This window comes from Gossypium hirsutum, chromosome A03 (genome assembly GCF_007990345.1).
Source record: "Gossypium hirsutum isolate 1008001.06 chromosome A03, Gossypium_hirsutum_v2.1, whole genome shotgun sequence".
Taxonomy (NCBI): domain Eukaryota; kingdom Viridiplantae; phylum Streptophyta; class Magnoliopsida; order Malvales; family Malvaceae; genus Gossypium; species Gossypium hirsutum.
The window spans coordinates 98704977-98729186 of record NC_053426.1 but is presented as its reverse complement, the minus strand read 5'-3'; the positions used below and the strand labels follow the sequence as shown (position 1 = coordinate 98729186).

The 24210-nt window shown below is 30.9% G+C and overlaps 1 protein-coding gene across 7 annotated transcripts; it reads left to right on the top strand.

The window, feature by feature from the left end:
• The first annotated feature begins 6813 nt into the window (after positions 1–6813).
• On the top strand, positions 6814–10695 carry LOC107886562 (uncharacterized). Of its 7 annotated transcripts, none has more exons than XM_016810559.2 (9): positions 6814–7099; positions 7828–8179; positions 8267–8300; positions 8414–8641; positions 8816–8905; positions 9670–9735; positions 9826–9917; positions 10024–10071; positions 10365–10695. In XM_016810559.2, exons 2-9 carry the CDS (start codon positions 7857–7859, stop codon positions 10480–10482), a joined length of 999 nt encoding a protein of 332 aa, XP_016666048.1. In that variant the 5' UTR covers positions 6814–7099; positions 7828–7856; the 3' UTR covers positions 10483–10695. The 7 variants fall into 7 exon arrangements, 5 of the variants coding, with proteins under 5 accessions (XP_016666048.1, XP_016666050.1, XP_016666049.1 ...); XM_016810560.2 differs by having other exon boundaries at positions 6829–7366; XM_016810561.2 differs by lacking the exon at positions 8816–8905 and having other exon boundaries at positions 6823–7099.
• Positions 10696–24210: the final 13515 nt, after the last annotated feature.

Below are 24210 nucleotides of genomic sequence, written 5' to 3'. Positions count from 1 at the left end.
ATGAATTTGTGTTTCTCTTCTTTTTCTAGCCGAAACCCACTTGATAAATTTAGTTTATGAGGCATTTTAGATTCGACCTTAGTGAAAATGAGTGAGGAAATTTGAGTTGAGGATAGAAGATAGTAAACGAATGTTCAATGGACAATTTGATACCAAAATTCATATGTTTATGAGCTTGTTTTTGAAAAGTATGTTACATGTGAGTGATTAGTTCATGAAGGGATTTTCGGTTATGTTTGTTTTGTATGAGTAATGGATTGTTGAGTTCATGCTATTATGAATAAAATTGATTAAGAGAGGCTTGAGATAATTAAATATGCATGTTGGTGGTAAGATAAGCATTCGGTTTTGGACTTTTAAGTGTTGTTAAATACTTTGAATAATATATATAAATGGCTTTGATATGTGAAATTCGTCCAAGTGGTTATAAGCATGATTTTAGAAATTCAATGATATTCGGCTAATTTGAATAATTCATGGCACCTCAAGCAAATTAGTTTTAGATGTTATTAAATATTGAAGATTATTTAAGCATATTACCAATGTGATTTTAGTTAATGATTCGATTATGAGTGCTGATTTTGTTTTAATGTGTATATGTATGCTATGAGGCGGTTTAGCTTAAAGAAAATTAAGGTGCTCGGAAGGTGATTGTCGTGGATAGTTTAAGTAATGAAATTTAATTTCTGTTATGTAAAGTAATGACATTGCCGTTTGTAAATTGAGTAGTTAAAATTGTTGATTGAGCATCGAGAGCTTAAGGGGACAAACTCGGATCGAGGAAAAAACGAAGGTAGTCGTGTAGTCGATATAGCCGTACGATAACTTTTGAGGTAAGCTCTTAAACAATTAAGTTGAATTTATGTGTTTAAAGATTAAATGAATATAGAATAAAGTTTTAGTATATGTGATATATAAATATATATTTTCGAATGATTAATAATGTTCATAATATGAGCCGAAAATGGATAGCTTACTCGATTGAATTGTGTATGGAAATGAGGTATATTCTAAAAGAGTTTTAGAGAATGATATATGATCTCTGTGTTTCAGTTAAGTAATGGTAAATAGAATGAGTATGAATTTAGTGAGGACTATGTGTGATAGCCAAATGTCTTATGAACTAATATGTGTGAATGGTATTTTGAATACATGAGATAAGATGGAATAACCGAAAGCATCATGAGTTAAGACGTGAATAAAATACTATGAATTTCTTGTAAATGTCGAATAGTGAATACATTTGGTTATGAAATTATGCTTTAAATTCTTGAATGTATTTGAAATCAATATAAGGAAATGGTATTTTAATAAATTATGTGATGAAATTACCGAATGAATTATGAGATGAATTGTGGATTAATGTTACAAAGTAAGTGAAACTATTAATGTGATTAGGAAACTGAAGAAGGGAAATTGAAGTGTTTGAACTTTTGGAAATTTAAGAGTAAATTGTAATAGATTTGCTTGGGACAGTAGCAATAACGTGATTTTAGAAAATCACTAGGAATTGTTAGAGTTGAGTTAAAGGCTTAATAAATTATGTAATTAAAGCTTGATGAGTCTATTTCTAGGGAAAATTAACGGCACTTGATTTGGAGTTTTGTAGCTCCAGTTACAAATAATTTAATGATTGTTGCTCAGGAAGACAGCTTGTAGTGAATTTGTGATTATGTTGTAAACATTGATAAAACTGTTTGAGTTGCTTATAAGATGTTGATTAAAACCATACGTGAATTTTGAATTGTGACGTTAGGAAATGATATATGAGTGTTAGATGGAACTTTGATGTTAAAATTTATGAAATTATAAGTTTATAAGTATTGAATTATTGGAGATGAACATGTCATTGCCGAATGTAAAATAAAATGTTAAATAATTGTAATTAAGAACATGTTTGATTAAATATTGGTAATCAAAGTACCGAATCCATATTAAAATGAGGCTATAAGCCATGAATGACTAGTATACCTAGTCGATTTTGATATGATGAAATTGATGTACAAGATATGTATATATGGTGAGGCCGAAATGGCTAATATTAAATGTGTGCAAGTTATTTGAATGGCCTTTATGAAAATGTGTGCTATCTTATTTGTATAGTGAGGCCGAATGGTTACTTAGAAATGTAATATGGCTGAGTGGTTATTTAAATGAAAGCAAAGTATATGATATATTAGCAAGTAATGATAAAAGCATTATCTTATATATGTGCTTGTGTATGTGGTGTGACCGAATGGGCAAGTGTGAAATGTATGTATGTTTATGTGTATATAATGTGGCCGAATGACCAATTGTGAAAAGTGTGTATTATTAGATATTTGATGAGGCCAAAGTTAGTAAAAAGTATATAAAATAAATTGTGCTGAGATTGTATCCGGGTTTAAAGTCCCGTAGGCTTCGTGCTGGTGTTATGTTCGGGTTTTATACCTCGCAGGCCAAGTGCTAGTGAATTTGATAAAGTATATGACTACGAGATCCTATGCTAAGATGATAAATTGAACTCGTATTACACATTAAGTGATTCAGGTATGTGATATATATATTATATATGTGAGATTGATCTGACGGGAATTAAGAATGTGTAATGAGAAGCATATGAAAAGATGTTGTAAATTCATATGTATATTTGTATATGTGTGCATTCAGTTATTATGCAAAGTTACAAGATAGTTTTCGATATGCCATTTAACTATGAATGTTGAAAGTAAGTGTGGGTAAGAAATTATACACTAGTGAAATTTGAAAGAATTAAAGTTAATCTGGAAGCTTGTAAATACTATGTTTATATGAGTTTGAGTATAAACGGAGTAAAATGATATGTGTTTATGCATAATCGGCCAAATAGTATTGTACTCAGAAAGTGTTATGTGATTTCGAACATTTAGTTTGTTTTTTTTTAAGTTCAACTGTTTAAATTGCTTAAGACTTACTAAGCTTATGAAAGCTTACTTTTAATGTTATGTTTCTCTATTTATTTTTGTAGATCGTTGACTCTTACTATTAGCTCGAGGATCGTCAGCACTTCATCACACTATCTACTATTGTGGTAATCATGTGATTTGGACTTAGCTTATGGCATGTATAGGATAGACTATAAGTAGAATGATATTTTGACTATTATATATAAGCCATGCGAATATGGCATCTTATGGAATTTTTAAATTCGATCTTTGTTTGTGTCTATTAGTTATATAAATAAATGATCTTTTATTTAAGAAAAGGTTCAAAATTTTACTGTTCTGATACGATTCCTAATTTCTGGTAACGTCTCGTCCTATTCTGGCGACGGTTACGGGATAAGGATGTTACACACCAGATCCATCTACACAAGAACTGCTTGCATCTTAATTTGCCACAACGCAAATCTAGTGTTGTGATCCAACAGCGGAATTTCATACTTCAAAGACATCATTATTGTGATTGAGATGAACAACCCATCGAGATACCAATTTGTAAAAAAATAGAATGTCTGTAATGACAATATATCACAAAGAAAAGAGAAAGAAAAAAAAAGCAACACGCAAATTTTTACGTGAAAGCCCTTTCGGAAAAAACCACTGGCAGAGGAGAAGAAAATTCATTATGTTGAATTTGAATGATTACAAGAGGAGTACACTATGTCTATTTATAGGCTTGTAAAATTGTATTCTAATAGGAGTGTAGTAAATTGAAACACCTTATTCTAATCAATATCAATTAGATAGGGTTTAATAAGGTTTAAAAAACCTTATTCTAAAATAAAATAAAGGAAGTGTAGTTTTATATGGATTTTACTTTTATTTTATTTTACCATTAATTTTATTTAAATAAGAATTCGGATCACTCAATTCTAACACTCCAAGAGACGAAAATTTTAAATTCGAATGATTTTTTTTTACTTAAAAAAGTATCAATTCTTTTCGGATACTTTTTTTTTCTTATCAAACAAATCAATTTAATGTTTTTTAAAAAGCATGAACGATTTAATTGTAAAAATGAAAAAAAAATCAAACTATATAAAATTAAATATTTCTTTCTAATATGTAAGAAAAATAGCTAATACTAGTAAAAAAACTTAACTTAATCTTATTTATTAATACTAGGTATCCTAAATTAGACTCTCGGCTTTTAGGATTATCATTGTTGATATATTTCTCAAGGCATCCTATTTTTCAAGGATTTTCAAGGATTATTAATCGTTCTCATTGTTGATATACTCATAAGTTGTAACTTCAAAAAACAGCGTAATGTACAAAAATCTGCATTTTGTAACGAGAATTAAACCAACTCATGTCAAACGAAGTTTCTTCTGGCCATTAAGAGTGAGACAGCATAACTCTATTAGCATTTCACCAGATAACATGACAGTTTGTTTGGATCCTGGGAAAATGCCTGAGAAGTACGAGTATACAGTCTTTGGGAAAAAAGAAAGATATAATGGTCCATATTAGATGTAGGAAACGCAGCATTTTCCTAGAAACTGCATTATTTACTTCATTTCCCCCTCAATCATCACCTTACATTTCGAGATTGATGTAGACATCTTTTACGATGTGAAAAAGGTTATGGTTTTTACACTGCAAACTTGCTTGATGGTTGTCATGTTATGTCCCAAAAACAGTGGCCGGCGTTGTTGGAAGAGATTGTCGCGGTTCCTTATTGGCAAGGTTCTTACAGTGAGATGGATATTTACAGCAACGATATTAACATCATTAAACCAAGGGCTATCAGCTGAGCTGCAATTGAATTCTATTTTAAACCATAACAGGCTGAGAAGAATGAGAGGTATGATTATTATTACATGTCTGGCAATGGCAATGGCAGTGTCTGTGTCATCCTCTTCATTTGCTCTCATACTCTCAACTCAACCTCCTTTTGCTATCGCATTGCATAGTTGTTGATTTAAAGCTGAAATTTATTGTTTGAAGCCTAATATGTGTATGTTGAGTATCGACTTGTATAAACAAAGTAAAAATACACAAATATCGTATACAAAAAACTATTAAAGAGAAAAAAATCATGGGTAAATGATTTATCAGCTTTTAACTAAATGAGTAAACAAACAAAAATATAATAGGAAGAAAATAAATCTAAAAATACTAAATGTACAATCTCAAACCTCGAAAGCAAAATTCTAACTCAGGAATAAAATTCTCTCTATAGCTACCACGAAACTTTCACCAAAATTCATACGCGACTAGATATTATCTCCCTAAAAAAACCCTTACTGATTGACATGTTTAAATCAGAGTTACAGAGGCCCTTTAAATAGATTAGAGGTCTAATTATACTAAAATAATTCTGAAATAATTAGAGTCCAACTAGGAAAAAAAGTCTTATTAAACTGTACAAAACGTGACTGCATAACATCAATAATCTTTGTGACATGTAGGCTCTCCTCGCCACGACGTTGTTGCCACGTCCATTGCCAAAAACTGTCACGTCGTCCTAATTTTCAAGACCCTCTTATCCCAACATCGAGCCTGTTTTGACCCTTCTTTAATTACTCATCAATTTTCTTCTAAGATAACTACAATGTATGCGATTAACACAAGTTACACTATCACAATATAAAATACTGCTGATTTTTTTTTACATGTTTTCTTTCATAGGGAAAATGTACATATCCTTGAGAGTTGTAGCGATGGCCTCCCTCTTAATAATTTGTTTTTTATTTCAAGTATAGAATGATTAATATTTAATGTTTTTACATTCCTATATTATTTATTTTATTATTTTATCATGATAAATTATATATGTTAACTATAATTTTTTTTATTAAAATGCGAATTATTCACTAATGTACTATATCTTATGTTGTTTAAGCTTCTTTATTCACATTGAATCTTAAATTTAAATATGAAAAAAAAAACTTTTTTATATTATTTTTTTATATTATTTTTTTCATAAAAAATTAACACATTTTTAAACTCATATATTATATAATTTTTAAGTAGTTTCTTTTAATAAAATTGAAAAAAATCACTCTCATTATGCCTAATTATATGATTTTATTAATGCTATAATATGTTAGTCGACTACACTATAAGTGAAGTGACGGATGACTTAATATTAAATCTTTAGTTGACATTAATTATGAATTTAATTCATAAAAATTAATATATGATACATTAAAATATAAAAATTATTATTTTAATAATTTAATTTAATTTTTAATTATGATTAATTCATAAAACATCCATTATGTGAGGGAAAAAAATAACATAAAAAATTTTAACTAATAGTTATTTTCAAAAAAAAATATTGATAAAATAAATAAATAATATTACATATTTATTGATAAAATGTAGATGAAAAGATTTAGTAAACAATTATTTTTTTGGTTGTAAATTAGTAAACAATTATATGGGAATGAGTGATTTGGTTTGTGAATTTATTAAAATATTTTCTAAAAGTTTTAGTTTAATTTTAATGTTTATGTTGGAAGTTTACGGTTATTTCTCTTTAATACTGTCATTTTTAAATTTTAAATTTTTTATTTTTTTTATTAAGGGTGTAATATATTTTATCCCTGCGCTTAGTAATTTATTAAAATAGTTAATTTTAATAAAATTAACTTAAATTAATGTAAAATTAATTAATTTTTACTTATATGAAATTTTCGTTTTTTAAGTTGATAAATGATTTAAGAAATCTTCATGTGCTACATTTATTATCTATTTTTAAATATTAATTAAAAACAGAACTGATTACTAAATATTGAAATGTCTTAGAAAAAAAGAAAAGAAAAAGGATAGTTGCCTAACAGAGTGATCCAACCTCAGACTTCCATTTATATATTTAATTAAATTTGATCTAATTTACTAATCCATGACATGTATTTCTGAATAAAATAATTGGAAAGAAGAAATCAAAATCTCTACTTCTCTAGTCCTGTGGTTGAGAATGAGATTGCAGATTGTCATTTTTCAGATATCTTTGTTTGTTTCTTGTACTCAGACAATTTGTCCTTCCTTTTCTTCCTCTTCTTCATGGTGTTTCACCTTTGTAGCTACTTTCTAATTATCAGTACATAGAATTATATATATTATATCATAATATACAACCAACCAACTACCTGCCTCAGCCAGCTTCATTTGGTTCCCTCCTCTTCAAGGTAAATTCTACTGTGCTTTACTTTGCTTTACTCTTTTTTCTTTCTTTTTTTTTTTTAATCTTTTCCCTCTCTTAACTACGATACAAAGAAGAAGCAAAGCATATTCCAATCATCAACGTGGACTCACTTGTTCGATAAACTCATTCCTCACCATTCTTATTCGTAAATTGTAAACGCCTTAAACCCCATCTGTCTTTTCCATTGATATCGACCTTCTTTCTTCCATTTTTAATCCAATTTTAGCTTTATGGGAAGAACCCATCTAAAGTAAGGAATCTGACCTCTGTTTTCTTAATCTAAAATTTTATGTTTGTTTTTTCTTTTCTTCGTCATGTTGTTTATAGTTTTAGTTTTAGTATTCCTTCCTCCACTCTGCGTCTGCCTCCTAGTTTCTTTTGCAAAATTCTATAATAGTAGCCTGAATTTTGATCATATGCATGTGACCGCCTTTCAGGATTGCGGAATACTACCCTTTTTTTAAGAAAAAAGACTTTTCTTTGTTTTTCTTCATAAAGAATTTACTATTTTGGTAGCTGAATATTGCCCCATTACTTTCAGCTGTTTGGTTTTCAATTTTGATTTGATTTTAAAGAATTACCCTTTTTGAACCTCCATGTTGTAGCTAGTTGATTTTTGATTAGAGAGGCAATCATTTGCTATCTGATAAATAAGGAAAGTTATGATAACCAATGGAGCAAGTAGGAGTAATTTATTGAGTTTCTTAACAGGATCCTCAACACATACTTGGCAGCCAGTCATGACTGCCGATACGGCCACCTTAAGTTACTGGTTGAATTGGAGATTCTCACTTTGTGCACTATTCATCTTAACCACTATGGCTGTGGCAGCAATTATAATCTGGAAATTTGAAGGTAGGAAAAAATCAGAACATGAGGATAGGGACAATGATAAAGAAGCTCCAGGGCATTTATATGAGGATGAAGCTTGGAATACATGTCTCAGAAGCATTCACCCTGCTTGGCTGCTTAGTTTTAGAGTGTTTGCTTTCATCATGCTTTTGGCATTACTTCTAGCCAATGTCGCTATTGATGGAAGTGGCATTTTTTACTTTTATACTCAGTGAGTGATGTATCTCTACACCTTACAAATTCCTTTGCTTCTACTTACATACATTTCAGTAACAATTTTGTTTTTGTCCCTGAACAGGTGGACATTTACTTTGGTTACAATATACTTTGGGGTATGTCTCTTGACATTTTTTATCATCTCTATTTATTCGTTTTAAGTGGTGCTCCCTCAGTTTCAGATCGCTAGAGAATCATCCTTTGATGACTTGTTCTGCTACTATTGTAGTTTGGATCAGCAATCTCAGTATATGGATGTCAACAACACTGGGGAAAAGTTGGTGGTGATAGGGGTGATCATTTAAGTTTAAATTCTGAGCAAGGCTCCTACACGCCTCCCATTCTTGGCGAAGCTGCAAATGTGTCCAACCAGTGCAAACATTTTGATGCTCACAGAGCACCTCATTGTCCTCGTAGAGCAGGTGTATGGACTTATGCCTTCCAAATTATTTATCAGGTATGTTTTGTTTACAGATTCTGGGTGAATTGACTGTATGACTTTTGTTTTACCTTGAATGCTGCTCTTTTGTGATTCTAGTGCTCCCTGCTCTTGATTGTATCCTAATTATTCTAGTGACATTTTTACTGCCTTTTCACCTGATTTTTAATTTTTTTTGGTGTTTCCGAATAGACTTCTGCAGGTGCAGTAATACTCACCGATTCAGTATTTTGGTTTATTCTTTTTCCGCTCCTAAAATCCAAAGATTATGGTCTGAATTTTGTAAGTATGAAGCTGCAAACTCTAGTGTTCCTGAGATTTTTCTTCTTTTAGTCGGAACTTTTGTTGCAGTATATATGTTTAAACCCCTTTGCTCCAATGGCTTAAATGTAATGCATTTCAAGATGGAGAGATCTTAGCTAAGCTAGTTGCATGTGGGAGCTAGTGTACCTTATGAAGCATTGAATTCTGAAGTTAACGAGCAATGAAACACAGATTCTTTTGACACTGCCTTGAATTCTGTAGTTGACCATTTGTGCCTAAATATGGCCGCCACAATGCAACATGAACTTGGGAAGGTGATCAAAAAAGTTTTATGGCTAGGGCTGCTAACTTCATTCTTTCATTTCCATTCATTTTTCTTCTTGTAATGTATAGTGGGCTGATAACCTACAATGAAACCATGCATACAACAGTACTTGTTATCAATACGAGGACTAAAGTCCATGCAAGTTGCTGGCTGTCTCAAACAATTAGGAGAGTGTTACTTCTAAATTTTGACAAAATGTTTGGTTAAATGTCATTAGATTCCTCCACTTATTCACTACTATCATCACATGTCTTAGGTAGGAAGTGTACAGTCTCGGTGGCACCTCAATCTGCCGGTCTTCCTTTTAAGTAATTTAGGATATAAAAGAAGGAAACATTTTACTCTGTTTTCACCTGATACCATTTAGCTTTCATGTAAGAAGAGTTGAAATGCTATTCATTTTTTTGTATTACATCTTTTTTCTGGGATTTACGTACGTCCACGTTGTCAACTGCAGTTGATTGTCTGTATGCACTCGATCAATGTTGTTTTCCTACTTGGTGACACAATTTTGAATTGCATGGTAAGTTTCCCTTTCTTGATTGTCTTGGTGGCATGTCATTTCTAGTATCGTCTTATCAATAACAAAGCTAATTTTCCCTTTTACTTGCAGCGGTTCCCATTTTTTCGGATTGCATATTTTGTTTTGTGGACGGGCACATTTGTTGTTTTCCAATGGATCATCCATGCTTGTATTAACCTTTGGTAATGTTATATTTCCAGGTTACAGTTTTATCTATAGTTCAAATATTTTACCTCTCTTTTTTGTGAAATGCTTTATTCTCATATTGTGTTACCTATCTCTTTGCAGGTGGCCGTATCCGTTCCTTGACTTATCATCGCCATATGCTCCGTTATGGTACACATTCAATCTTTTATTAATTGTCACTGCAGACCCTGCAGTTATGTTTTGATACACACACACACAGAGTCTTTAGGAAACCAATTGAAGTGAAAATTCATTGAATGGTTGAAATAAAGTCGGCGCTGTAATACCTAGTATCATACTAAAGCAAATGCAAGTTTTAGTTCCTTGTGCTGATTGTTTGATATGAGCAACTTGTGGTGATCAGCAGTCGTGTCAGTACTGTATTGAACTCAATAAAATGTGCTGCTAATGTGCTCCTCCGTTTATATCTTGGACTGAAACAGGTACTTGGGAGTAGGGCTGATGCATATCCCATGCTATGGCATCTTTGCTTTAATAATTAAACTCAAGACCTTTTCTTTCTCAAGGTCATCACCTGAGTCCTTTCGAAAAAGGACATGAAAAGTGAGATTCCCGGTGTTGAAATTCGGGGATGCTATCAGCTAGCAGGAAGGTTACAGAAATCTAGTGTCTTCATTTTGATGGAAAAAAAAAACTAATTGTTCATGGAAGTGCAAGCTATAGATTCCATGGTAGGAAGGTATACCAAATATATGATCGAATTTGTATAGAAACCATTGTCGACATGGTAAATATAGAAGATTTTTAACCTAAGCTATAGATTGTGCGACTTGCAATATACACATATAAGACAGGGTTAAAATTCTTCTCCACAGTAATCTTTTTCATTCATGAAGACATGTATATTCTTCACTGGAAAATAAAAATCTGGAGGTAAGAAGGTTACAAGAAACTAAATCAATAAAATATTTGTGTTTTGGTAACAAAAGGAGAAGTCACGAATATCAATGCCTCAAACTCCGGAATTGCTGTTTCGAGTAAGTGCAGATGTTAATGTTTCACTACTAACTAATGGATTTTGTCACAGGACAACTAATAGGCTAACCATCTATCTTGGGCTTTTCTCTTGATTTCAACTTCATCGCAAATAATCTATTAAGGGTGAGCATTCGATCGAATCGAATCGAATAAAAAAATTTCGGGTTAATAGAGTTGAATCATATTTTATTATCCTAATTTGATTTGAAATTTTCGCAAATCCAGTCGAGTGAGATAGAATTCGAATCGATTCAAATTGAATATATTTGTTCGAGTTAAATTTTAAAAAATAATTTTGGGTCCTTATAACCACTGTCATCTATCATAATAAAATTTGTCCAACTTAATCAAATTATTTATTAACTTTCATCACCTCATAATTTATTTATTAATCTTTTATATACGGGCTAGCTTCTTTGCTTGTTTAGTTGTTTGATTATCTTCATATTTTTGTCACTATATATTTTGGAATTAAAAAATATATTAAATGTAAAAATGTGATTTTTTTAATAAAAGTTATTTTAAATATAAAATGTGAAATTAATAGCAATATAAAATTTTAGCACGAATATTTTATGGCATAATTAATAATTCAATTTTAATATAAATATTTAATATGACTAAACAATTTAATAATATAAATAATATAAAATGTAAAATTTAATTTAATAATATAAATAGTATATATAAATAAAATTATTACTATTTATATTTAGTGATATTTTTTGGATAATTTTGATTTTTTATTTGAGACTAAAGGGTGAGAAGTAAAAGTTTAGGAGAAAAATAAAAAGTTTTGAGGAATAAAAGTTTGAGGAAAAGTAAATAGGGGAGTAAAATTTTGGAGGGAAAATATTAAATAAAATTTGAGGGGGATGGGTTTGGGGTAGATGGGAGGTGGATGGGAAGGGAGTAAAAGTTTTAGGGGGAAAGTGGGAGGGAGTAAAAATTTTGGGGAAAAATAAAAAGTTCTCAGGGCTTTTGGGAGTAAAATTTTGAGAAAAAGTAAATGGGAGAGTAAAATTTTGGTGGAAAATGGATTTTGGGTATATTGGGGGGTTGGGATGGGAGTGGAGTAAAAGTTTTTGGAGAAAAGTGGGAATGAGTAAAAGTTTTGAGAGAAAAGTAAAAAGGTTTGAGAGTTTGGGATAAAAATGTAAAATATTATAGTTTGATATTCGAATTATTCGAATTATTCAAGTTATTCAAATTCGAAAACTCAACTCGATTCAAACTCGAAATTCGAAAAAAAATTTGAGTTGACACGAATAACTCGATTCGTTTAACTCGAAATTTGAGTTTTTTTTCTATTTTTTCAAGTCGAATTGAATTTTACTCACCCCTATAACCTATAATCAACAGGTGGAACTCTTCGATTAGAACTCTTCTAGTCTTAAACCTTTGAAATATTGGAATAAACTTCGACTTAATTTTATTGTTACTAATCATCCTCTTAGATAGCTATGGATTTTTTTATTTAAGTGAAAATAATTTTAGATTTATTTTGCGGATATGAGGGCCACCTTACCAATACTCTGGTGGTTAGGAGTTTTGAAAAATATATAGAGATGATGTGAATGCAAAATGTGACTTGTCTATTTCACTAAAACAAGTGAGAAATTGTTAAGATCTTGTGCCTAAGTGTAGCTCATTCCTCATTTGTACATATAGTTTTTCGAACAAATTAAATTTTTAAAAAAAAATAATTATTCACATCAATATCGTTTATGTTTCTCCTCGTTAATTTTTGCACGCAAAGCAAAATATAAGTTAATATTGACTCACTGATTATCTAATATTTAACTAATACTAAGTTGCATTATATGGTCAGATCGTAATGCGATAAGACAACTTGTATTAATAAATCTAAAAGGTCTATAGTTTGATGAGTTGAAATTCAGCAAATTAATTAAATAACTATTATATTGTCTTTCAAGTCTACTTAGGGAGGTATCTTGTCTTGGATACTATGCTCAAAGTTTCTGGTCCTCACAGAGAGAATTAACTTTTCCACTGAAAGTTAATAAAAGTTTTCATTCTGTGTGTTTGATTCTTTTTGTTTGACTCCACACTCAAAGTAATTTGGAGTTTAAGGATAACAGAGAAAATCGTTTGGTAAAAAGTAAGGAAATGACTTAATCGTCTCACACAAAACGTCAGTGATACTTCAATTAAGGATTTATTGCTAATATCATAAGACTCGATTTTAAGAAAAAAGTTAAACTTCTACATGTCTAATAACACTGTTTTCTAAATTGATTTTTTCATCACAAGGAGAAATATTTAGTCGAGAAAGACTTGTGAAAAAAACGAGTAATTAATGTATAGAAGTAATGTTAGAACTTGATAAATAAATTACATATTATATTATTGATTGAGAAAATTACTATACAGGTAAACTCCACATATATAAAAAATTTCTTAATTGCATAACCAAAGTTCATCTCATATTTTTATTCTATTAATTAATAAGATTAATTGCAACTAAGCAAAGTCAACCAACTTCTTGTATGGTGGATGGATACCAAACCACCCTACACGTTTCATTTTAACTAAATAAAAATACCTTCGTTCATGATCATTTTATATATTTTTGTTACTTTTATTTGATAATCTTCTTTTTAATCCAAACTGTTACTTATAAGTACTAAAAATAAGTCAAATAAAACATTATAGTTGACATCTTAATTATGTGCAAATTTATATACCGTAAATATATATATTGATATAATTGATTTAGGTAAAAATTTTCTAATAATTATAGATTTAAAATTAATCACTACAAGTGTTAAATAAAGCTAGAAATTCTACATGTGAAATTCACAAACTTTAAATACAAATGTGTGTTTAAAAATAATATATAATAAATAATGAAATATAAAATTTGAAACTAAAATAACAACACATATGCAATGTGTACAAAATTAAAATAAAAAATAGTTTAACTTGTGAGTAAAAGAAAAATAAAATAGATAAATACATCATATTAAGAATATTAAATGTACTCTAATTATTTCTCATAGTATTATCTTTTTTTCTATGCCACGTCAAAAAGTTATCAAGTTAGTGGAAAAATTCAATATTAATATTTTATATTTTAAAAATTAAATATCGAGCTAACTTGTGACACTAATACAATCAGTGACTATCTATATACACAAATTTAATGGAGAACATTTTATATTAAAAGTTATTTTTCAAGTTCATTCAAGAATTATTATTAGTGTAGTCGTAAATAATTTGCTTATAAATTTGTTTTACACGAGTTCAATTTATAGATATATTAATTTTAATTTTTTTATTTAAAAATTATATAGAAAGATGAAAAGACAAAAAAAAATTATTATTATTATTATTTTAATAAAATAATATATTCAATTAAAAAATTTTGTCAATAAATTATTAAAATCGAAACAGGGAATGGTAAAAATAATATTAATGAGATGCAGGTCGGTCCATGAAGGCGGCTCACCTGTCACTCCATTTTCTATTGCCCAAAATTTATATCAACGATGATAAAAGTAATTGGTCAATTGATTCTCAAGGATGCATCCCCAAAAAGGAAAAACAATATCCCACCCACTAATTAATGGATAAAGTGAATTTATAAAAACATAATATTGTTTTTAATGGTATAAATTTATATTTGATCATGGGCTGAAAAATGGAAGAATTTAAGTAAAACTATAAACCTAAAAGAATAGATTTAAACAAAAAATAATAATAATAAGAACTATAAATTGTCTTCCAACTTTTAAAATCCGCTTAATTTGACTACTTTACATCAATATAATTATTTAAATATAAATTTTTCAATATTACTAAACTCTTTTTATTAGGTAAACTATACCCATGGTCACTTTTGTTTACTTCAAGTTATATTTTAATCATATATGTTTGAAATGTTACATTTTAATTACTTATGTTATCGTGTTGTAATATTTTAATAATTGCTATTAACGGTGTAATGGTAAGTTGAGATGACACGTTAAATCATCATTTTAAACAAAATTATACAATTAGTTCTCATATTTTTTTTCATTTTGATCAATTTAGTTTTTTTGTTTTATTTTATATTCTTTAAACTTTTCACTTGTTTTTTTTTTCTCATTCTCTTTTGTTTCTCCTTCTGTTTTCCTACTACTCCATTTCTTTTAACATATCAGGAAGTCGAATTGGCAGTGAAAAAAAGTAGGAAGTCGAAATTCATCATTATTAATAACCAAAACCCATAAACTCATACCATCTACTAACCATCAAAACCCTTCACTACTACTATGACCTCCTTCCGAAAATATCTCAAAAAATTTACAACTTTTGGACTACCCAAGATCAAATCTCTTTCACTGGCCATTAAATCGGCTCGATTTTCTAATATGTGCTCCTCTATCACTAGTCAGTGTCTAATCTTTGACTCTCTGTGATTTTTTGGGGCTTATTAATTGTTGTTTACCTGGATTCTTGATTGATTTGAACGTGGGTTTATTTTGTGAGGGGTGATATTGTTGGGTTTGTCATGAATGAGGTCATGGTAGTGATGAAGGTGTTCCTAGATGAAATTAAAATGATGGGTGGTGGTGGAGGGTTTTGTTAGGTAGCAAATGGTATGAGTTTATGGGTTTTGATAACTTTTGACTTCCTACTTTTTTTCATTACCAATTTAACTCCTGATATGTTAAAAGAAATAGATAACGTAGGAAAATAAAAGGAGAAGCAATAGAGAATAAAAAAAAAGTCTAAAGAACATAAAAAAAAATTAAAGTGCTCAAAATGAAAAAATATGGGGATCAATTGTATAATTTAATTTAAATTTTTTATTTAGAATGATGATTTAACGTGCCACATTAACTTACCATTACACCGTTAACGATAATTAATAGTTCAATGACTAAATTGTTACAACACGATAATATAAGTGACTAAAATGTAATGTTTTAAACATAAGTGACTAAAATATAACTTAAGATAAATAGAGTGAGCATGGGTGTAGTTTACCCTTCTTTATTTTAAGAATCTGACTTTTTTTTTTCTGTTTAGGTGATAGAATATGACTTCTTATCATTAAAGAAAAGATCTACGGAGTCCAAGTAAGAACAAACGACCATACGCCTCAAAACATTAAACAAAGCCCAGCCAAAGCCGACAAAGCAATCTGTCAACATCGTGGTGATCTGTATTTAATAATATTTTGATTTTATGTCAATTCATGATCTATTTCTAGTAATTATATTTTAGCATAAAATATAATCATTATTAAACTTTTTAAAAGAATAATCGTTATTAAACTTAATGAATAATTTTAGAATTTATATTACATATAAACAAATTTTATAATACAACACATTTATACTGGCAGAATAGAATGTGCTCAAAACAAATTGAGAAATTAGTTTTTTTTAAATTTTTTTATTTAATTTATCAATCTATGTTGTTTTTGGAGAGAGAGAGAAAAAACGCATTTTACAGGGCTCGTTATCACTGATGTGGCAATAAAAACACACCCTATAAAACATATTTTCCTTTCAACAGTAACTTTTCTAGCGGCTAAAAGGATTCTAACAGCCATAATATTTCCTATATAAATCCCCCAAACTTCATTCTTTTCAACCAAATACTTAATATTCATTCCTCAATCTTAAATTCTCAATCCTCAATTTTCAACCCTCAATTCTCAATTCTCAATTGTTTTTTAATTCTTTTTCTGAATTTTATTCTCTTTTATTTTATTTTATTTGTTATATTTTTTAAATGGCAAATCAACTCATTCATTTGGATGACAGACATATCTCCGCTGTTCAATTACAAATGGTAAAAAAATATTATTAAATTATTTAATTTTAAATAGTTAATTATTATGTTGTTTAGATTATTAATTTTTTATGTTTATATAATCAGCCCAAAGATCAGATTTTGGAGACGTACATAAGCAATTTAAGTGAAAGTACACCAAATATCATTTATGGACACTTGCAGGATTTTTATATGTGGCTCACATGCTCGGGGGACTAAATTGGACCCCCTACTTATCAGTGTTTTGGTCAAAATATGGAGATCAGAGACACACACATTTCATCTTCCCTGCGATGAATGTACAATTAAACTCGATGAAATTAGTTTACAACTCGGTCTATCAATCGATGGGAAAGTCATTACGGGGCTAATAATTAGTGTCGATTGGAGTCCAACATGCGAACAACTTCTAGGGAAGGTACCGAATAAGTTTAGGGGTAGCTGAATCGAGATGAGATGGTTGGAGGAAAACTTTCAAACTATCGAGGCTTCTGCGAGTGACGTTAAAAAAGAAAACAATTCACGCGCGCATTCATCTTGAGGTTGATTAAGGGTTTGCTAATGCCAGATAAATGTGTTCGGAATCAGTAGTACTAGCGACATTATAACAAGAAATGTGTCGAGCAACGATACCAAAAAAAGTTAAAATCGGTGGTTGCATACTCCTTCTTTAATCGTGGGCATGGTATCGACTACCATTTTTACGGCCTCAGGTAGAACTCCATTGCAAACTCTAATATGGTAAAATTCATTTGATAATATCATTATTGTTTTTATTTTTCATTGTTGTAATTTTGAAATAACATATTATTTAAATAGGTTGAACAATATTGCGAGACACAACGGTATATCGACCTAGCTCGAGGATATCCGACTAGCTTTAGATCAACAAACCGAAGATGGGGTTAGTTTATGAATTTCAAAGTTAACAAGTTTTTATTCCAGCATTTGAAATTAAATATTAGGCACATGCTAAAATATATAAAATTGTACTGCAGTTTGTATGGATGCCATATGCGGATCCGAGGACTCAAAAATGCGTCTCGGTCAAATTTTTGGCCAACCGCAACATTTGGCACGTGAAAGTGCCATTGGTCGTTTTTGCAATGATTGAGATACACGAATTCGGTCGAGTGATGCAGTAGTTTAAGTGTATACAACGTATTTCGTCGCCACCCTAGAAGCTCGATGACCTGCACAAGATTAACATGCGGGGGGCACTCAAGGAAGATTAACCAACGTTCCACAAGAAGTAAATCGAGATTTGACAACATAAGTACGATTACTTGCCAACGCGCGAATTATTTTACACGCTGGAGTTGGCGACATCTCCAGATTACATGGATTGGTTCAGGCATAATAGCAAGTCGTATCTACTGTCGACTTCAGAAAGGAGTAAGCAATGTCGTTGTAAGAGGTCAAGTCAAGGGTCCATCAATCCTAGGTCGGGAAAAGATGCTGTGGGAGGATCAACATCTGCTCCATCTCCACAGGAGGACTCGATTGTCATACAACCTCCCGATCAGTATGATTCATTTGTTTTTTGTTCTAACCCAGTTTATTTGACACAAGTATCACATCATATCACATACAATCACTCCCCGCATCAACACTTTCAACTCCAGTTTATTTTACACAAGTACCAGAGCACGCACAACCATTCCTTGCATCAACACATTTAGCACCAGATTATTTTGCACAAGCACCATATCACACACAATCATTCTCTGCATCAACACCTCCTCTAAAGGTATATTTCACACAATCGCCACCCACTGTACCATACTACACGCCGATGTTGCCAGCAATACTAACACATATGATATCACTGATAATTCTCACCTTTTTTCTGCAATTGACCCATGTGACACCACATACTTATTCGTTGATAGTGTCACAAACACCCCCAGCATTGTTGTTCTACCGAAGTGGGTCATCCTTACAACCACCGACTCAAACAAGGGGGTTGTATGATGGGCAGTTAGAACACGGTTGCAATCAACCATGAAAGAAGGAGATGATTGTGGAAATCAACCCCGACATACATGTGAAAACGAAGACAAAAGTTGATGACGTACTGCCAACCCAAATAGTGCGACGAAACCCTAGGTGTGCTCGATACCCACCCAATTGTGGCACACATCCAGGACACCAATGATTATGTTATTTGTAATTTTTTCAAATTGTATACTTTGTTTTACATCCTAAATGTACACTTATTTACAATATACGAAACAAGTTTATTAAATTGGTTTGTTTTGTACCATATTATATTATGAGTCTAAAATTTACAATTATTTATGTTACTTTTTCATTTAAGTTTTTCTTTGTCCATTTGTTAATCAAAATATTTTGAGAAAGCAAATATTTGCTGAAAAGGTATGAAAAAAGATTAAAACTGTAGCTTGCGTATTATAATATATCTTACTTCAATAATTAATATTGACTTACAATTTACAGAAAAAAATTAATGAATAAACGAATAAGTTAATGTTTTAATTAGCTTTTCTTCTTGATGCTCCTCGGTTGTATGGACATGTTGACGTCATTTACCTTGGGTTCCTACAGTAACTGCATAACCTTTATAACACCCCTAACCCGTATCCATCGCTGGACTAGGGTTAAGAGGTATTACCAGTCATATAGGAACGAGTCATATTCATTTCATAATCAACATAGCATCATAATCATACATCAATACATAATCCCTTACATAGGTCAACAAGACCTTAAATATGCTTTAGAAAGGGGTCGGGACTAAACTAAATTCATACAAAATTTTTCAAAAGTTAAACATTTTTCAAAGTTATAAAGGTCACAAGCCCGTGTGGGGTGAACAAGACGTGTGCCCCACACGGCATTAGACACACCCATGTGTCTAGACGGTCGCAAAACAGAGCATACATACTGACTTGTCCATATTACACACCTGTGTGTCTAGCCCATGTGGCACATACGACCAATAGACATGCCCGTGTGTCTAGGCCGTGTCAAAACTGTAGGGTATACTGACTTTAAATCGTAAGGTACCCTAAGGGACACACAGCCGTGTAATATACCCATGTGTCGCACATGGCTGAGACACACGCCCGTGTCTCTGCCCGTGTAGACAAAAATAGGCCATTTATAATGCCAAAATGCCACCCTTTAAGGGTCCTCCCTGTAAGTATCAAAATCAATTCAATTCATACCAAATTTTCAACCAATTCATAACCAAAACATACACCATTCATGACATATCATTATCAACAATTTCATGCTTGTAATCCATACCAAATCATGCCAAAATATTACCAAATTCCAAAATAAACACATACCACAACTAACCAAAATTGACCATTTCATTTGGTCATTCAAGAATGCATCAAAACATAGTCATTCAAGAATGCATCAAAACATACCATTTTTGAACACAAGACATATACCAAAATTCATTCATAATCACATCCATAACCAAGCCATATCACATTGCTAGATATATACACATTACAAAACATATTCAAATACTTCTAGCCTATACATGCCATACTTTAATATTCACATTTTCAAAAGGTAACAAAATATAGTTCAATAGTGTGGTGATGATCTTCGATGATCTCCGAGCTCCCAATAGCTTCGATATCTATAAAACAGTTAAAAACACACACAAAGTAAGCTTTCAAAAGCTTAGTAAGCCATATGCAAATAAACTTATCACAAATCACAACTATAAACAAATCATTTGTATGAATCATGGCATAACTTAATGTCAAGTTCATATTTCTCATTTAGCTCAAATACTCACAACTATTTGCTCATATGTACATCACATTTTCACATAATACAGACATATTTCATATGTTCACACATATATACATATGCTTACCTTTCATTCTTAATCTTAACATACATTTCAAACGTACCTGAATCGGATACATGTTCACATAGTCATTCATTTTCTCAGAAAGCCCTTTGAGCTGTTCGAAATCAATAAGGATACTCGGATAGCTCGGAAAGCTCGTACAATGCCAATGTCCCAAATGTGATCTTACATGTAATCAAATATCGATGCCACTGCCCCAGACAGGGTCTTACACGAAATCAAATACGATGCCGATGTCCCAGACATTGTCTTATACGTAAATCATAAGTCGATGCCAACATCCCATATGTGATCTTAAATGAAAACACATATCAGATCCTATGTCATGACATATGTATCCTAACTATTTTTACGGTTCGTAAGGGACTTTTCAGACGTCGGAATTTTGTTGATACTTTCTCGGATATCTCATACTCAACTCATATAATTATTCATCATTGGTCAAGAGCATATAAATAATAATAATTCAATTCAAAACACATTTATTTGTATATTGACTTACCTCGTAGGATTCGAACGAACGGAGTCAACTACTCGACGACTTTCGACTTTCCCCGATCTAATTCTGTTTTCTTTGGTTCTTGATCTAAACATATTCGAATTTAACTCTTTTATTCAGAAAATCATTCAATTCAATCCATATATACATTTTTAGGGTATTTTACAAATTAGCCCTCATATTTACACATTTTGACATTTTAGTCCCTAATTCATAAAATCACAAAATACACAAAATTTCCTTATACCCATGCTTAGCCAAATTTTCATAGTGTTCATACCGAAGATGCATACTTTTTCACCTGACATGGTTGTGAAAACACCTCTTGCAATACGTGTTTTGCAGCCACATGTTTGACATGACAATGGAAAGTATGTCCTACAAAAAGCATTTTCACTGCCATGTTAATTGAAAATGCTTCCTGCATGGGGCGTTTTCTCTTTGGTCATTTTAACCCCCAAGCCAACTTGACTGCTTCTTCCTCTCAGCCCCTACAACCTGGGATTCCAAAGATAAAAAGAAAAAATTTCCCATTTTACCCCACCCATCCCTTATAATACACGTTCCTATCCCCTACTTACCCATATCGCTTTGCAACTCAAGGTCCAAGTTGACAGTGATTATACTATCTCGGATTGAAGTGTAACTAAGGCTTCAGTTTTACAAAGGTTATGTTGTCAAGAGATAGAGCATAACTGGGGTCGTAGTTGATTACGGTTATGCTGGCACGACAACGAGTTTCTTATTGTCAGGGGAGCATGCTTTATAACACTCATACACAAGTACGAGGAAGCAAAAAGGCAAGGGGCTTTCCAGTATAATTAAGTAATCGTGTTGTCCATCTCCACTGAAGACGATGAACTTGTTAGTATAATATGTTGCACCCCAATTCTATCATAGGTTATAATAGTGGGATCATTAGCTTCGGTGGTGATGGATAAGATGCATTACTTGATTATACTGAAATGCCATTACGTTTTTCTTTCCCATACTTATGTATGAGTTTTATAAAGCATCCTCTTCTAATGAGAAGTACTCGTTCTTGTGCTCGTATAACCATTATCAACTATAACCCCATTTATGCTTCATCCCTTAACAGCATAACCTTTGTAAACTTGAAACCCTAGTTATAATTCAACCCAATACCGTATAATCACCATCAACTAAGATATTAAGTTGCAACATAATCTAACTTCCCTGTTGATGACTCCATACTCACATGGCAGATAAAATTTGTAGGTCACCCAACTCCACGTCACCACCGTAAATTCAAACATTCCTTAAAACTATAACCATGTCAATATTAAACACGAACAAAAATAAATCTACAAACTTCTAATTTCCAACCACAACAAAAAAAAGGAAAAAAATAATTTTTAGCAAAGTGAAAACCCATCTTACAGAGCACATTTTCACTTCCATATAAGTGAAAACGCACCTTGTAAGACGCATTTTTAGGAGAAAGAATAAAAATTTGTCCTCCATGGCGCGTTTTCATCGATGCGGCAGTGAAAACGCATTTTACAGGGTGTGTTTTCCTTTTTTCTCTCCAAAAATAGCATAGATCGATAAATTTAAAAAAAAATAGTCTAGTTTCTTAAAAAAATTTGCAACATATTCTATTAATTTTGCGCATTTATACATTATAATTAAGGTATAGTTTATTAAAAAATTATGAATTAAACTATAAATATTTATAATAAGAAATATTTAAAAGATACTATCAACATAAATTTGAAATGATTTTAAATAAAAGAATATGTATCAATATGAAAAGAAAAATGATATGTCTTATACTCCATTTGTATCAAAGGCACATGGTAAGTAGACCTACCCATGGGTCGAGCTACTCGGCCTGGCCTGAAGGTTTACCTGAAAAGTGAGAGAGTTTGGGCAAAAATATAGGCTTAAAAAATGGGCTTTGGCAAAAAAATGCATGTTTAAAAAATGGGCCGAGCCTCAAGTAAGCTTTTTTGGCCCGAGCTCGACTTGAATTTTCAAAAAGAAAAAAAAACTACTGTTTTCACATTGTTTGCTGCCATTTCATTATTATGTTACTACTATTTTGTTATTATTATTTGGATATTGCATAACTCTTATTTTATTGTTAATTTTACTACTATTTTAGAGGTATTTACTTGTTAAGTTGAACTTATGTTAGTGTTATTTAAGTATAAATTTTTTTAAAATTTATTTTTAATTTATTGGGAAACATTTTTTTAATTTTTTTATTTATAAAAAAGTTTAATACGAGCGGGTTGGGCCCGGGTTTTAGCATTTTTGTAATGGCGTAAATTCAATGTTATCAGAACAGTGGTTTCGTAACCACAAATCCGATTTAAAGAGAAATTTATTTCAATATTTTTGCTTGAAAATTTATATGATAGGAAAATCGTATGAAAATATTGATAGGAAAATTTTATCAATTTAGTGATTAGTTAGAAAAAGAAATTATTGAAGAAATTATTGAAGAAATTGGGTAAAATAAGGTATTGGGACCTCTATCTCGTAAAACCGAGTCAAAAATAATTTTATAAATATTTATGAAATCTTATTAATGTGGTATTAAAATTTCGTTAGGAAATTTTAATGTTTGGGTAGTCAATTAAATGAAAAGGACTGAATTGTAATAGGTGTAAAAGTTGCTAGAGTGATAAATAGCTTATTAGTCTAATGAGAAAGGATATAAAAGGCAATTAGACCCAAAAGTTATTTGGGTTGGACGGCAAGGGTATGAAATCAGCAGAAAAATTGATAAATTAAGGGTAAAATTGGAATATTGCAAAATTAACTAAATAAAACTAGGACTAAATAGGAAATATCTAGATTTCTCTTCAATTCCAGCAGCTAAAAACGCCATAGGAGGGTTCTCTAAGCTGGTATTTCATAATTTTTGCACCAAATCCAGAAGATTCAAATACGAAGCTAGATCGAGGAAAGGAAAAAGTTCGGGATTAATAGATTTTTACTGTTTACAAACAAGTATCAAGGTAAGTTCGTGTAACTTGAATTATATTCTTAAATACTTGAGATTGTATGTTATTGATGTGAATATGATTTGAATGTTCATTATATGGAAATTTATGAAACATTGATATATTTGATAAAATAGGAAGAAATCCCGTTTGAATGAAAGGAA

Bases quoted from the DNA above. Each gene is read 5' to 3' on its own strand.
- LOC107886562 (XM_041099591.1), top strand. From the start codon at position 7,779: ATGATAACCAATGGAGCAAGTAGGAGTAATTTATTGAGTTTCTTAACA. The intron at 8,180-8,266 runs GTGAGTGATGTA...GTCCCTGAACAG, and splicing joins ATTTTTTACTTTTATACTCA to GTGGACATTTACTTTGGTTA. The intron at 8,642-8,815 runs GTATGTTTTGTT...GTTTCCGAATAG, and splicing joins CCTTCCAAATTATTTATCAG to ACTTCTGCAGGTGCAGTAAT.